The 14,528-nt window shown below is 35.1% G+C and overlaps 1 protein-coding gene across 2 annotated transcripts in view; it reads left to right on the plus strand.

Moving 5' to 3' along the window:
• Positions 1-12,332, plus strand: part of BOLL (boule homolog, RNA binding protein) — a 56,507-nt gene extending 44,175 nt beyond the window's left edge. Inside the window, exon 11 of one of the 2 annotated variants that reach the window (XM_032860149.1) lies at positions 11,544-12,332. In XM_032860149.1, the coding sequence (XP_032716040.1) occupies positions 11,544-11,567 (24 nt within the window). In that variant the 3' untranslated portion in view covers positions 11,568-12,332. The remainder of the gene's footprint in view (positions 1-11,543) is intronic. The other variant, XM_032860148.1, reaches the window with a different exon arrangement.
• The last annotated feature ends 2,196 nt before the right edge of the window (positions 12,333-14,528 follow it).

Genomic DNA, 14,528 nt, shown 5'->3' on the forward strand with positions numbered 1-14,528 from the left:
TTCTCAGAAAAATTAATTCACAGATCTAAATGTAAAACATAAAACTGTAAAACTCCTAGAAGATAACATAGGAGAAAATCTAAATAACCATGAGTTTGACAATGACTTTTTGGATAAAGCATTTAAGTCATGATTCATGAGAGAAATATTTGATAAGTTGAGCTTCATTAAAATTAAAAACTTCAGCTCTGTGAAAGACAGTGTCAAGAGAATGAAACGACAAGCCATAGATTGAAAGAAAACAAAAACATATCTGATAAATGTTATTCAAAATATACACAGAAGTCTTAAAGCTAAACAATAAGAAAATGAACAAACTGATTAAAAACAGGGCTAAATCCTTAATAGACCCTCAGCAAAGAAGATATACAAATGGCAAGTAAGCGTATGAAAAGATATTTAACATCAGAGGGAATTGCAAATTAAAATGAGATACCACAGGAGAAGTAGGATGGTAGAGGAGTAGGAGACCTAAATATCATTAGGTACAGGAGTTCAGCAAGTTAACAAACCATTCTGAACACCTACAAATTCAACAGGAGATCAAAGAGAAGTGCAGCAATTCTAGGAACAGAAAAGCAACCACTTTCTGGAAAGTAGGGCATGCGGAGAGGTGAATCCAAGGTGATACACAGGAAGATAGACCACGGGGGGAGGGGACAGCTCCTGGCAAGTGGTAGAGCAGTGGAGCACAAAATAGGAACTTTTAGAAGTCTGTTCCTCTGCAGGACAGTGCTCCAGTGGCTAAGCGGGGGTGGAGCCCTCGTGGGGACAGTGGAGTCTCAGGACCTGCGAGGTCACAGAAAGACCCAGGGCGCCTGAGTGCAGAGCTGCCCAGGTATCAGAGCAGGGAAGCTGGCTGCAGAGACAGAGCCAAGGAGTGAGCGCTCAGCTCAGGGTTACCTTAAACCATGATCCAAGGCACAGTCGGGCCACTGCTCTTTGAGCAGAGACCTCACAAGTGGCAGATCCGGGGACACCCCCTCCTTCTTCCTCTGGGAGGAGCAGTGTGGGAATGCGTTGCAGGAATCAGCAGGGTGTGGACACTCCAAACGGGGCTATGCACCAGAGATAGAAATACTTGGTCATAGGCTGGGTGGCACAGACTGCGGCTGGAGACCAGGGAGATGGGAGGGATTGACTGCTTTTCTCTGAGGGTGAACTGAAGAGGGGGACCCTGAGCTCTTGGCTCTTACAGGACCAGAGATTAGAAGGCTGCCATATTCATTCCCATCCTCCAAAGCTCTACGGAAAGCGTTCAGGGAACAAAAGCTACCAAGCGAACCTGAGCAGATTGCTTAGCCTGGCCCCTGGCAGGGGTGGTGCACTTCCACCTCCGGCAAAGACATTTGAGAATCACTGCAACAGCCACCCCCCCAGGAGGTCACCAAGAACATCCAGCTAAGACGAAGTTCACCCATCAATGAGAACTGCAAAACTTGAGAGCTACGGGAATACAAAACATAGAATTCATGGCATTTTTCCCATGATTCTTTAGTCTTTCCACGTTAAATTTTTTAATTTTATTTTTTCTTATTCTATTTTTTAAATTTTTCTCTTATTTATTTAGTGTTAATAGTTAATATTTTATCAATGCCTTTTTAAAATCTTTTAAAATTTTCATTGTTACAGTCATATTCTATTCCTTCATTTTGTTTAACCTTATTTTTCGTATACATATAGGTTTTTCTTTCTTAAAAATTTTGGGATACAGTTTCTTCTAATAGATAAAAATATACCCTAAATCTAGCTCATAGGTTTGTTCTAGTCTCCAGTCTAATCACATCCTTTCCTCTTTTCTTTTTCTTTTTTCAACCAACTTCTTATCAATTTCTTCTTAGAATCTTTTTCAGTTTTCATCTTTACATTCATATTCCATCCCTTCACCACGTTTACCCTTATTTTTGTATGTATATAAGTTTTTCTTTAAAATTTTGGGAAGCAGTTTATTCGAACAGACCAAAATACACCCAAAATCAAGTGTGTGGCTCTGTTCTATTCACCAGTCTGATAATAATGATAATATATATAATATATACTAAATATATTATATATGTCTGTGTGATACATATATATATCACTACACATACACACACACACACACACACATTTTTTTTTCTCCTTTCTTCTCTTCCAATTTGGTTAGCATATATGTTTCTGGGGTCATTGCTACCCTTTTATTATTTTGTTCTCTCATTCATCTATTCTTATCTGGATAAAATGACAAGGCAGGAAAACTCACCTCAAAAAAGTGAACAAGAGGCAGTACTGACGGCTAGGGACCTAATCAATGTGGACATTAGTAAGATGTCAGAACCAGAGTTCAGAATGAAAATTATCAAGGTGCTAGTTGGGCTCGAGAAAAGCATGGAAGATACTAGAGAATCCCTTTTGGAGAAATAAAATCCCTTTCTGGAGAAATAAAAGAACTAAAATCTAACCAAGTTGAAATCAAAAAAGCTATTAATGAGGTGCAATAAAAAAATGGGGACTCTGGGGTGCCTGGGTGGCTCAGACATTAAGCGTCTGCCTTCAGCTCAAGTCATGATCCCAGGCTCCTGGGATCAAACATGTATCAGGCTCTCTGCTCTATGGGAAGCCTGCTTCTCCCTCTCCCACTTACCCTGCTTGTGTTTCCTATCTCACTGTATCTCTCTCCATCAAATAAATGAATAAAATCTTTTTTAAAAATGGAGGCTTTTGGGACACCTGGGTGGCTCAGTGGGTTAGAGCCTCTGCCTTCGGTTCAGGTCATGATCCCAGGGTCCTGGGATCAAGCCCCACATTGGGCTCTCTCCTTGGCAGGGAGCCTTCTTCCTCCTCCCTCTACCTGCCTCTCTGCCTACTTTTGATCTCCGTCTGTTAAATAAATAAATAAAGTCTTTTAAAAAAAATAAAATAAAAAGTAAAAATGGAGGCTTTTACTGCTAGGATAAATGAGGCAGAAGAGAGAATTAGTGATATAGAAGACCAAATGATGGAGAATAAATAAGCTAAAAAGAGAGAGATAACCAGCTACTGGACACAAGGGGAGAATTCAAGAGATAAGTGATACCATAAGATGAAACAAGATTAGAATAATTGGAATTCCTGAAGAGAAGAGAGAGGGGGGAAGAAGGTATACTGGAGATATACTGGAGCAAATTATGGCAGAGAATTACCCTAATTTGGCAAAGGGAACAAGCATCAAAATCCAGGAAGCACAGAGAATCCCCCTCAAAATCAATAAAAATAGATCAACACCCCATCATCTAATAGTAAAACTTACAAGTCTCAGTGAAAAAGAGAAAATCCTGAAAGCAGCTTGGGACAAAAGGTGTCTGTAACATACAATGGTAGAAATTTTAGATTGGCAGCAGGCCTCTCCACAAAGACCTGACAGGCCAGAAAGGACTAGCACAGTATAGTCAGAGCACTAAAGGAAAAAAATAGGCATCCAAAATACTATATCCAGCTAGGCTGTCATTGAAAATAGAAGGAGAGATAAAAAGCTTCCAGGACAAACAAAAACTAAAAGAATTTACAAACACTAAACCAGCCCTACAGGAAATATTGAAAGGGATCCTCTAAGCAAAGAGACAGCCTAAAAGTAACATACCAGAAAGGAACAGAGACATATACAATAACAGTCACCTTACAGACAATACAATGACACTAAATTCATATCTAAATGCCCCAATCAAAAGACACAGGGTATCATAATGGATAAAAACCACAAGACCCATCAATATCCTATCTACAAGAAACACATTTTATACCCAAATACACCTCCAGATTTAAAGTGAGGAGAAGTAAAACAATTCACCATGCTAATGGACATCAAAAGAAAGCTGGGTGGCAATCCTTATATCAGATAAATTAGATTTTAAGCCAAAGACTATAATAAGAGTTGAGGAAGGACACTATATCATACTTAAAGTGTCTGTGCCCCTAACATGGCAGAAGCCAATTATATAACCAATTAATAACAAAATCAAAGAAACACATCGATAATAATATCATAATAGTAGGGGACTTTAACACCCCCTCACTGAAATGGGCAGATCATCTAAGCAAAAGATCAACAAGGAAATAAAGGCTTTAAATGACACACTGGACCAGATGGACGTCACAGATCTATTCAGAACATTCCATCCCAAAGCAACAGAATACACATTCTTCTCTACTGCACATGGTACATTCTCCAGAATAGATCACATCCTGGGTCACAAATCTACATTCTACATATTTAACGCAATACCTATCAAAATACCATCAATTTTTTTCAAGGAAATGGAACAAATAATCCTAAAATTTATATGGAACCAGAAAAGACTCCAAATAGCCAGAGGAATGTTGAAAAGGAAAACGAAAGTTGGCAGCATCACAATTCCAGACTTCAAGCTCTATTACAAAGCTGTCATCATCAAGACAGTATGGTACTGGGTACTGGCACAAAAACAGACACATAGATCAACGGAACAGAAGAGAGAGCCCAGAAATGAGCCCTCAACTCCATGGTCAACTAATCTTCGACAAAGCAGGAAAGAATGTCCAAGGGGGGGAAAAAAAAGTCTTTTCAACAAATGGTGTTGGGAAAATTGGACAGCCACATGTGGAAGAATGAAACTGGACCATTTCCTTACACTACACACAAAAATAGACTCAAAATGGGTCAAAGACCTCAATGTGAGACAGGAATCCATCAAAATCCTTAAGGAGAACACAGGCAGCAACCTCTTCGACCTCAGCCACAACAACTTCTTCCTAGAAACATTACCAAAGGCAAGGGAAGCAAGGACAAAATGAACTGTTGGGACTTCATCAAGATAAAAAGCTTTTTCAAACCAAAAGACAACTGACAGAATGGAAAAGATATTCACAAATGATATATCAGATAAAGGGCTAGTATCCAAAATCTATAAAGAGCTTAGCAAACTCAACACCCAAAGAACAAATAATGCAATCAAGAAATGGAAAGAAGACATGAACAGACATTTCTGCAAAGAAGACATGCAAATGGCCAACAGACACATGAAAAAGTGCTCAACATCACTTGGCATCAAGGAAATACAAATCAAAACCACAAAGAGATACCACCTCATACCAGTCAGAATGGCTAAAATTAACAAGTCAGGAAAAGACAGATGTGGGCGAGGATGTGAAGAAAGGTAAACACTCCTACACTGTTGGTGGGAATGAAAGCTGGTACATCCACTCTGGAAAATAGTATGGAAGTTCCTCAAAAAGTTGAAAATAGAGGTACCCTATGATCCAGCAATTGCACTACTAAAGATACAAATGTAGTGATCCAAAGGGGCATGTGCACCCGAATGTTTATAGCAGCAATGTCCATAATAGGCAAACTATGGAAAGGGCCTAGATGTCCATCAACAGATGAATGAATAAAGAAGAAGTGGTATACATATACAATGGAATACTATGCAGCCATCAAAAAATGAAATCTTGCCATTTGCAATGACATGGGTGGAACTAGAAGGCATTATGCTAAGTGAAATCAGTCAATCAGAGAAAGACAAGTATCATATGATCTCTCTGATATGAGAAATTTGAGAGGTAGGGCGGGGTTCATGGGGGGTTGGAAAGGGAAAATTGAAATAAGATGGGACTGGGGAGAGAGAAAAACCATAAGAGACTCTTAATCTCAGGAAACAAACTGAGGGTTGCTGGGGTGGAGGGAGGGATAGGGTGGCCGGGTTATGGATATTGGGGAGGGTATGTGTTATGGTGAGTGCTGTGAATTGTATAAGACTGATGATTCACAGACCTGTACCCCTGAAGCAAATAATACATTATATGTTTATTTTAAAAGAGGGAGAGAGAGAGATACCACTACACACCTATTGCACTGTCAAAAATACAAAGCACTGACAGTACCAATTTTGACAGGGATGTGGAGCAACAGGAACTCTCGTTTATTGCTGGTAGAAATGATACAACCAATTTGAAAGACAGTTTGACAGTTCATTATGAAATCAACCATACTCTTACCATAGAATCTAACCTCACTCTCAGATATTCACCCAAATGAGTCGATAATTTATGTCCATGGCACCTGTGTGGCTCAGTAGATTAAGCATCTGCCTTTGGCTCAGGTCATGATCTTGGGGTCCTGGGATAGAGCCCCACGTCAGGCTCTCTGCTCAGTGGGGAGCCTGGTTCTACTTCTCCTTCTGCCTGCCCCTCTGCTTGTTTGTGCTCTATCTCTGTCAAATAAATCTTTAAAAAAAACAATGAAAACGTATGTCAACACAAAAACTTGCACACAGATGTTTATTAACAGGTTTATTCACAACTGTCAAAACTTGGAAGCAACCAAGATGCCCTTCAGTAGATGAATGGATAAATAAATTGTGGTACAACCAAACAATGGAATATTATTTAGCAACAAAAAGAAATGAGCTATAAAGCCATAAAAGACATGGAGAAAACTTAAATACACATTACTAAGAGAAAGAAGCAGTTTGAAAACACTACATACTATAAAATCTCAACTATATGACATTTTGAAAAGGTGAAACTATGGAAACAGTAAAAAGGTGAGTGGTTGCTAGGGGGTGAGGGAGGGAGAGATGAATAGAGCAGAGAATCTTTAGGTCAATGAAACTATATGATAGTATTGTGATGGATACACATCATTATACATTTGTCAAAACCCATAGAATATATAACACCAAGAGTGAACCCTAATGTAAACTGTGGACCTTAGGTAATAATGATGTGTCAGTGTAGGCTCATCAGTTGTAACAAATGCACCATTCTGACTGCCAGATGTTAGTGGAGGAGGTTACTCATGTATGGGGTTAGGGAGTCTATGGGAACTCTACTTTTCTGACCGATTTTTGCTGTGAACTTAAATCCATTCTAAAAAATTTAGCCTGTTTCTTTTTAGTTATTCAGGTACTCAGTTTCTAATCTATATTTTTAATTATTGATTTCCTATATTCAGTAGTATAATTAGTTGTGGATGTGCCTCGTATGAAAAATGAACATTGAAATACTGTCAAAAATTGTTTCCTAGCAGTCCATGATTATATTGTCATAATTATGACAATCTTTTCTTTGTATTACATCTTCTTCAAAAGGTAACGTTCATTATACACAATATACATATTATATATTTAGTCATTATAATGTATAATTGTTGGAAGTTTTTATTTTCCACACAAATGGCAATTCATATCACTATACTTTTCTTTTTATCTTCTTAATACATTTTAAGTGATAGTATATCCCAGCTCGACCAGATTCTCTAAAAGAATTAGGGAATTACACTAAATTCAGAATCCTGTTGTTGCTCTTAAATATACAGAACTGAATCTTGTTGCCTTTGGTTTTCCTGAAATGTTAAAATGCATCTAAGACTGCATTAAGATAGCCAAACTGAATATTATGTCATTTTTTATACTTGAAACGTTAATGATGAATGCATACAAGAGATGGGGTCTATATGCTGTCCTGAGTACCTTTGTAGGAAAAAAGTTACATACTGATTTCTTAGTGGTATTATAGAATAACTGCTGTTCTAATCATTTACATTTAACCTTTGAGTTCAAGGAAAAGAGTTAATAATATTCTACATTGAGTTTTAAAGTTAATCTAGTCCAAAGACCCCTCCCAGAGAGGTTGTGGATAAAAATGTATTACAATATAACTTGTTTCCTTTCTAATCCTATATATTTTATATTTAAAAACATGGTTCTGAGAAGGGGTCCATACACGTCAGTATACTGCCAAAGGAGTCCATGACAACTATTTATGAAAACCTATGTTGTACCTGTAATATAGAGAGAGAAGAAACAAGAATTAAAAAACAAGTTTTTCTATGTTTCTGTGTTAGAGTTACTTTATTCCACTTGTAACATAAATTTTTGCAAGGAGAAATGTCTTTAGCCACATGTTGCTAATTCTAAGAGCTTTTAAGTCTTCCATACTGGTTGAAGCTATTCAAACTAGATAAGCAATAATATAGGAAGCAGGTTGATAAGGAATAATACCAACCAGACATTGTAAATACAGTTTTCCACATTAAATAAACACAACTTACTACAACAAATATTATAATGAATGTAATTTTCTTTTTAAAAAACACTAATATTCAGTGTTAAAAAGTCAAGGCCTTGGAAGTATTAGAAACAAACTTCAGTATTACAGGATAGTTCTTTGTGCTTTTGTAAAGACAGGAAACTCAATTTCTTATGGTAAAATATAGAATAAGAATAGATTTAACTTAAACATTATGGTAACTAATTCACAGATACTCACTAATCTCATATATCTAAGCATGTTCCTAGTTAATCCTGTTCTTTGTAGTCTCAAAAACATTAATTGCCACAGCTCTGAACTTCTCTCAAGGTTTCTATTAAACTTGTAATGTCTGATTTTGACTTTCATTTAATCAAGGTGAATCCAATATATTTGAGGTTGGTGATAATATACTTCCACAATATGGAGTATATACACTCTTTACATTTAAGGCATCTTATTAAGGTTTTCTTTCATAGATTTTCAGAAGCTCTCAGACTGAAAATTTTTTTGCAGCCTGTACAGGTTGAAGCAGGAGTCAACAAAGTTTATATAATAAAGGGCCCAATAGTAAATATTTTTAGCTTTGAGGCTACACAGTGCGTATCTCAACTATTTGCTACTTGTAGCATGAAAACAACCACAGGTAAAATATAAATAACGAGTTGACTCTGTGCCAGTAAAACTTTATTTACAAAAACAAAAGATGGGCCAGACTTGGCCTGAAGGCCATAATTTCACAATTCTTGGGTTAGCCCATTGCTGGGATCATGCATCCTCATAAAATATAATGTGAAATACAGTACAAATGCTTTGCATATATTTCTATTTTAAATTATTTCCTTTTAATCATTTTTAACCTAATATGAATTATTTTACCCTGGGCCTCTGGACTACTTTAATATTTACATTTGTCATAAGTTCTTACCAGCCAAAATAGTTATCAATCAATGTGGGGTACATGTGGATAAAGACACTTTGAGGTATATATTAATGACACCACAAAGGTAGATATTAGTTGATATAGTATTCTAAGTCGATGTTATGCTTTTGTTATGGGGAGAAAGCTATACCATTGTGTAGCACACTTTATTTGCATATGCCGTTACATTATTTCCATTCCAAGTTTGAGCACTTAATTTCCTTGCATTCTGAGTCTATCATTCCCTCTGACTGGACATTTTTTCTCGTTTTACTCAATCTTCTTTCCCCTTAGCACACATGAACAATTTTTTTTTCACAAGAGTCAACTCATCAAATCTTAATCCCTTACAGAATTAGAAACGTTTTTTGGATCACATCATCCCCTACTTTAAGGATATATGATAATAAGCAGTAGGATTTTGTATTACATACTTCACTAATGATATTTTAAATTTATCTGTTTTGGAAAGGCAAGAAGAAGAGTATAAGGGTGTCTTTTTCATTCCATATGAAATTATTTTTTCTTCAGTCCTGAGATCTATTCAAACTACTCATGTAAGATTGCCAAGATTTGATGCCAAATTCCAAGGGTCCTCTCTTAGTTCTTGTCCTCTTAGATTCTCTTTAATTCAATACTGTCAACAGCCTGTGCTCAAATTTTATTAAACTCAGATGTGGTTCTCTTTCCTTACATTCAGTATGAGTTTTCAGAATCTCTTTCAAAAATATATTTCTTCTTTTACCAACTACTAATTATGGCTACTGACTATTCCCTTTGTTCTATACACAGTCTTATAAGAGAGTTTTTCCTGTTTTCTTCTGTACTTTAATAGTGTTTAATAGTGAATCTGACCTTAATGCTCTGATTCTTTTCCTAATTTAAGCCAAAAAAAGAAAAAGAAAGAAAGATAAACCACATGAATAGGTGGTCACTCCCTCCTCTAACTCAAAATCACAAATACACAATTTTTCACATTTTATTTTCAAAATCCATAACTCTTAATGTTAGTTTGCCCATCTTTCTTCTCCCCTAAAATTAAAACAATACCAGTGATTTTTCTGATCTCTTGATGCTACATGGTCCATTTATTTTATGTCCCCTTTTCAGTTAACTTTATAAAAATAATATATTTCTTTCCATTGCCAAATCCCTTTGTTAAACTCCATTATTGCCTTACCAGATTACTATTTCTTCAAAACTTCCTTATCTTCAGTTTCCATCCTTCAGTCATGTATACAATCTGAATTTAGGTTTTTAATCTGAAGTAATTTTTTCCCTCTTAGTCACTCTCATCAACTGTTATCCACATCCTTTCTAAATCCCTTACCATTAAATATTATATTCTCCCTTCAGTATTCACAAACTTACCAACCTAAATTATTCATATACAGCTATTTCTCGTTCTTTTCTTTGAGCTATAATGAAGCAAGACTGCTCCTGTTCTCCCCAGATATATGAAGTCTTCAAGCAGTTCCACTCACATAGAACAGTTTGTCTTCACTTCTCTATTTTCCCTGAGAGTACCAGAGCATATTGCCAATGAGCTGTGGGTAGTTGACCAGACTCGAATATTACCACAAATTTCATTAATTTACCAGATATTTATTGAGCACCTCCATGTGCTAGCCAGTATTCCAGATACTGAGAATAAAGCAATGAACAATACTGAGTGGTATTGGACAGTAGTGAACAAGCCAGAGAAATTCACGTCAGTCTGTAGAGTTTAGCAAACCAGATGAATTCAAACCCCTAGAGTCATGCTGTCCCCAATATAGTAACCACTAGCCACATAAAGCTAAATTCAATTTTAAATTATTTAAAATTAAATGAAATTTGAAATTCAGTTCCTCAACTGCAACTAGCCACATTTTAAGTTAGTAGCTACCATATTTGACAGTGTAGATACAGAACTTTTCCATTAACAAGTTCTATCAGACAATACTGCTCTAGAGATACTGAAACAAATATGGAAAATGTTGAGCCTATCTAAAATTTTAAAATATGTATGTCTTAGGACAGCTTGGTTACATAAATTAGAAGCTAACCAACACTCAAAGTACCAAAAGAATAGTAGCAACTAGGTGTTTCTTTGACCCAAACTAATCTTAACACAAAATCTCAGGATGTACAGATATATGGAATTACTCTATTATATGGCTAACCTACCACTGCCAACTTGAAGGGTATCCTTTGGGTTTTGAACAACTTTCTGAAGAGCCTTCTGCCAAACTTCCCTTTTAAAAGCATGTTTTTAAAACCCACCTAATAATGTTTTCAAAAGTAGAAGGAATGTTTGAAGTCACTTGTTTCTGTGTTAACCTGTTCCTCATTCTTATATACCAAGCATTGTACTGGTTAGATTAGATTAGAGATTGTCTAAATAGATTGTAAGCTCTCAGGGAGCAGGAAGCAGTTCTGGAGCCCTCCTCATCTCTAGTCTCTCACTTCTTAACACTCTAATATAATTTGTACACATGTTCTGCACGTATTGAGTAAATGTTCATTGATGTCCTACATTCATCTACCCTAACTTGCTCTTTTTCTTTCCTGTTCAGTCTTTCTGATCTATATTTTCTTTCTCTTTGCTTAACAGACAGTGTGGAGCATTCATTATTAAGACAATTGGGCAGCTCTAGTCCAGCTCAACTGATTTCTTGTCCAATGATCCTTGTGTGGCCGAGATCCAGCTTCGACGAACCGGCTAGAAGCTGCCTGTTGTGACACTTAGGGTTAGTTAATACCTCGCCATACTTATTTATTCCATTATAAGCTGTCTAAATTTGATGAAATTTGCTTTTTCAACTGTTCTACAAAACTAGGTAGTTGTGGCATGTTGGTTTGTTTATGTGTTAATCTAACTGTAGTGACATTTTCTACATGTTTTATCCATTCCATAAATAATAATCACATTGGGAATAGTGAGGTGTCTTTCATTTTCTCTGCTTTGTGTTATTTCTTTTCAATTTTTTTGAAGTAATGTTTAATAGTATTTGCTATTTATTTTAATATTTAGGATGAGTCTTTCCTAATAGAATTTTAATACTTTCATGCCTTTTAGTATAAGTACATTTGATCTTAATGATTCAGTTCCACTACTTGCTATTTTGTCATTTAATATGTTTTTGTCTAAGTTTTTATTTATTTGGTACTGCTACTCCTTATTTAATTTTGCTTCTGCCATGGTTTTCAAAATTTGAGTAATATTTATACTTCTTTTTTAATAACATTTTCCAAATATTAGAAAAAATTCAACATGATCAGTGTTCTTGCCTTTTCATGTGATTAATTTGACTATATTAAACTTTTTCTCTCATATTTGTGATAATGCTGCAGCCTTCCTATAATATAAGCCATCTGGTACCAAAATTTATATAATATGGATCACCTAGTAGAATTGTTTTGATAAAAGAAGGGTTCACCTCTGACATGATCCCGTAACACTGACTGATATTCCACTATATTTTCATGTTCTTTGAATGCTTTAATCTTTTGAACTTTTCTTCTTCTAGGTTACCAATGTATGCAATTGTAGATGTTATTAATATTTAAAAAGACAATTATTTTCACAAAAAAGCAAAACTATTTCTTACAGCAAAGGAAAACTTTAAATTCTGATTCTAAAGCCAATTCTTATTATAAAATTGGAAAATAGGTGGGGAAGAAAAGCCATGTTCAAAAGTTACAGAACAAAGCTTAAGTGTTTTTAATTACTAAAATTGCTGTACTAGTATAAAAAAATCCATTCTACATTCATTTGCTTTTTCTTTTATTAACCTCCTAATTTTAGGAGAGAAGAGAAAATCCACAAATATTAGCATTATCCTAATAAATATCTCTCCCCTCCTCTTTTCCATCCCCAAATGTATACATGTCCAACAGCAGAAGCGGAAATAATAGGACTTAGATCCTAAAGATTTTCCCAGTGAGTCAAATAGCATGTTCCTTTTGAAACCATAATGAGTATGTTTGCCAGCCAATTGGTTTCATGAGAACAATAGGACTATATGATTATATACTAGCATACAAGTATCCCATGCACATTAATTATTCTGTTTTTAGAAATATAAATAGACTTATTAAATGTTAATAGACTTATTAAAGTCCCACAATGAAATATCAAAAGTTTTTGTTCTGTAAGTAAACATTATTAACCACTGATGTTAAAGATATTTTAATACCATTGTCCTTGAGAACAAAAAAAGTTAATGTTTTTATTTTCAAGATGTTAAACATGATGCTAAACAAATCCTGGACTGTTAATAAAAGTTAATGATGTATTATTGGATAAGGAATCTCGAATAATAATTGATACCCAAGTATGTTTCTTCCACAGAGCTGTATAGATGATATGCATACACACATATGTGTATGTATACACATATATAAATTATTTACATATGCACATTATATACATATGCATATATATAACTCACATGTATACACTTTCTTGGAATTTAGCTTTATTTTGAGAAGCTAATTAAAACTGAAGAATTTATTGTCAACCTGTATATATTGAAAACATCATCAACTTTCTTTATGGCCTGGCTTGACAGACCAAACATGTTACTTCTAAAAACTGAGTAAGAGGGTAAAAATTCTTCTTATATAACTAAGTAAAGCCCATTTTAATTTTTCTTTTTTTTGCAGAGTATCTTCTATATATAAATATAAAGTTTTTATTTACTTAGTTCCCATTTTGAAAGGCCAATCCGAAGATATCTGAAATTCACTGTGTTAGAGTGAAATGGATAATATAAATATTAGTACATGTACCAATCACAAAGTAATAACTCTGCAGCCTGTTTTCCTAAAATCTCTTATACAATCAGAGACAGAACAATAGTAGCATCTCAAAAGATAAAGGATTTTGGAAAATTAAGACTTTAACTTCCTTTCCTGTCAGCCAATTTCAGAATGATGGCTTAGAAAAAGAGGTATGATTTAGTTTATAATACTACTTTATAAATTTCTGCCAAAAATGTCAGTACAATATTTTCAAACAAATTTATACAAAACTCCCAGATATAAGAGTGTGTTTCATGGATTAATGCTATATTTAATTAAAATAATGAATTGGGGTCATATACACAAGAATTTTTTTTGTATTTCCCAGAAGTAGTGTTTGGATAGTATTAAAATATAGAACCAAGGGACTAGAGAAGACTTCACAGGGACATCCTATCCAACTTTGATATCATGCTTCAACATGCCCTACTGTTATGATAATAAATTATTGGCCTCTAGGCCTATACTTTGACTAAAATGTATTCTGAAATCTCTATAGACTAATGGGGAAAAGAGCAAAATTTTCCAAAGGGTGGGTATAATATCTTAACTGGTGCTGTTTCTTTCAACTCTATCCAATGCTTCCATTCCTATACATAAATTCCTAAAAATATGCTATCAGCGCTGTCCTTCCACGTTGAGTACCACTCTCTGATTAACAGCTATTGTTTGTTGGACCTGCTGTATGTGTTTTTGTCTCTTTACTTTTATGTATTGCATAAAGTTGCTAGTATTTCCTGCATTCTCATGATTCCTCTCAGAAATCAAGTGTCATTCAAGACTACTTGTTTTC

This window comes from Lontra canadensis, unplaced genomic scaffold (genome assembly GCF_010015895.1).
Source record: "Lontra canadensis isolate GAN:19392208 unplaced genomic scaffold, GSC_riverotter_1.0 scaffold18, whole genome shotgun sequence".
NCBI classification, from domain to species: Eukaryota; Metazoa; Chordata; class Mammalia; order Carnivora; family Mustelidae; genus Lontra; species Lontra canadensis.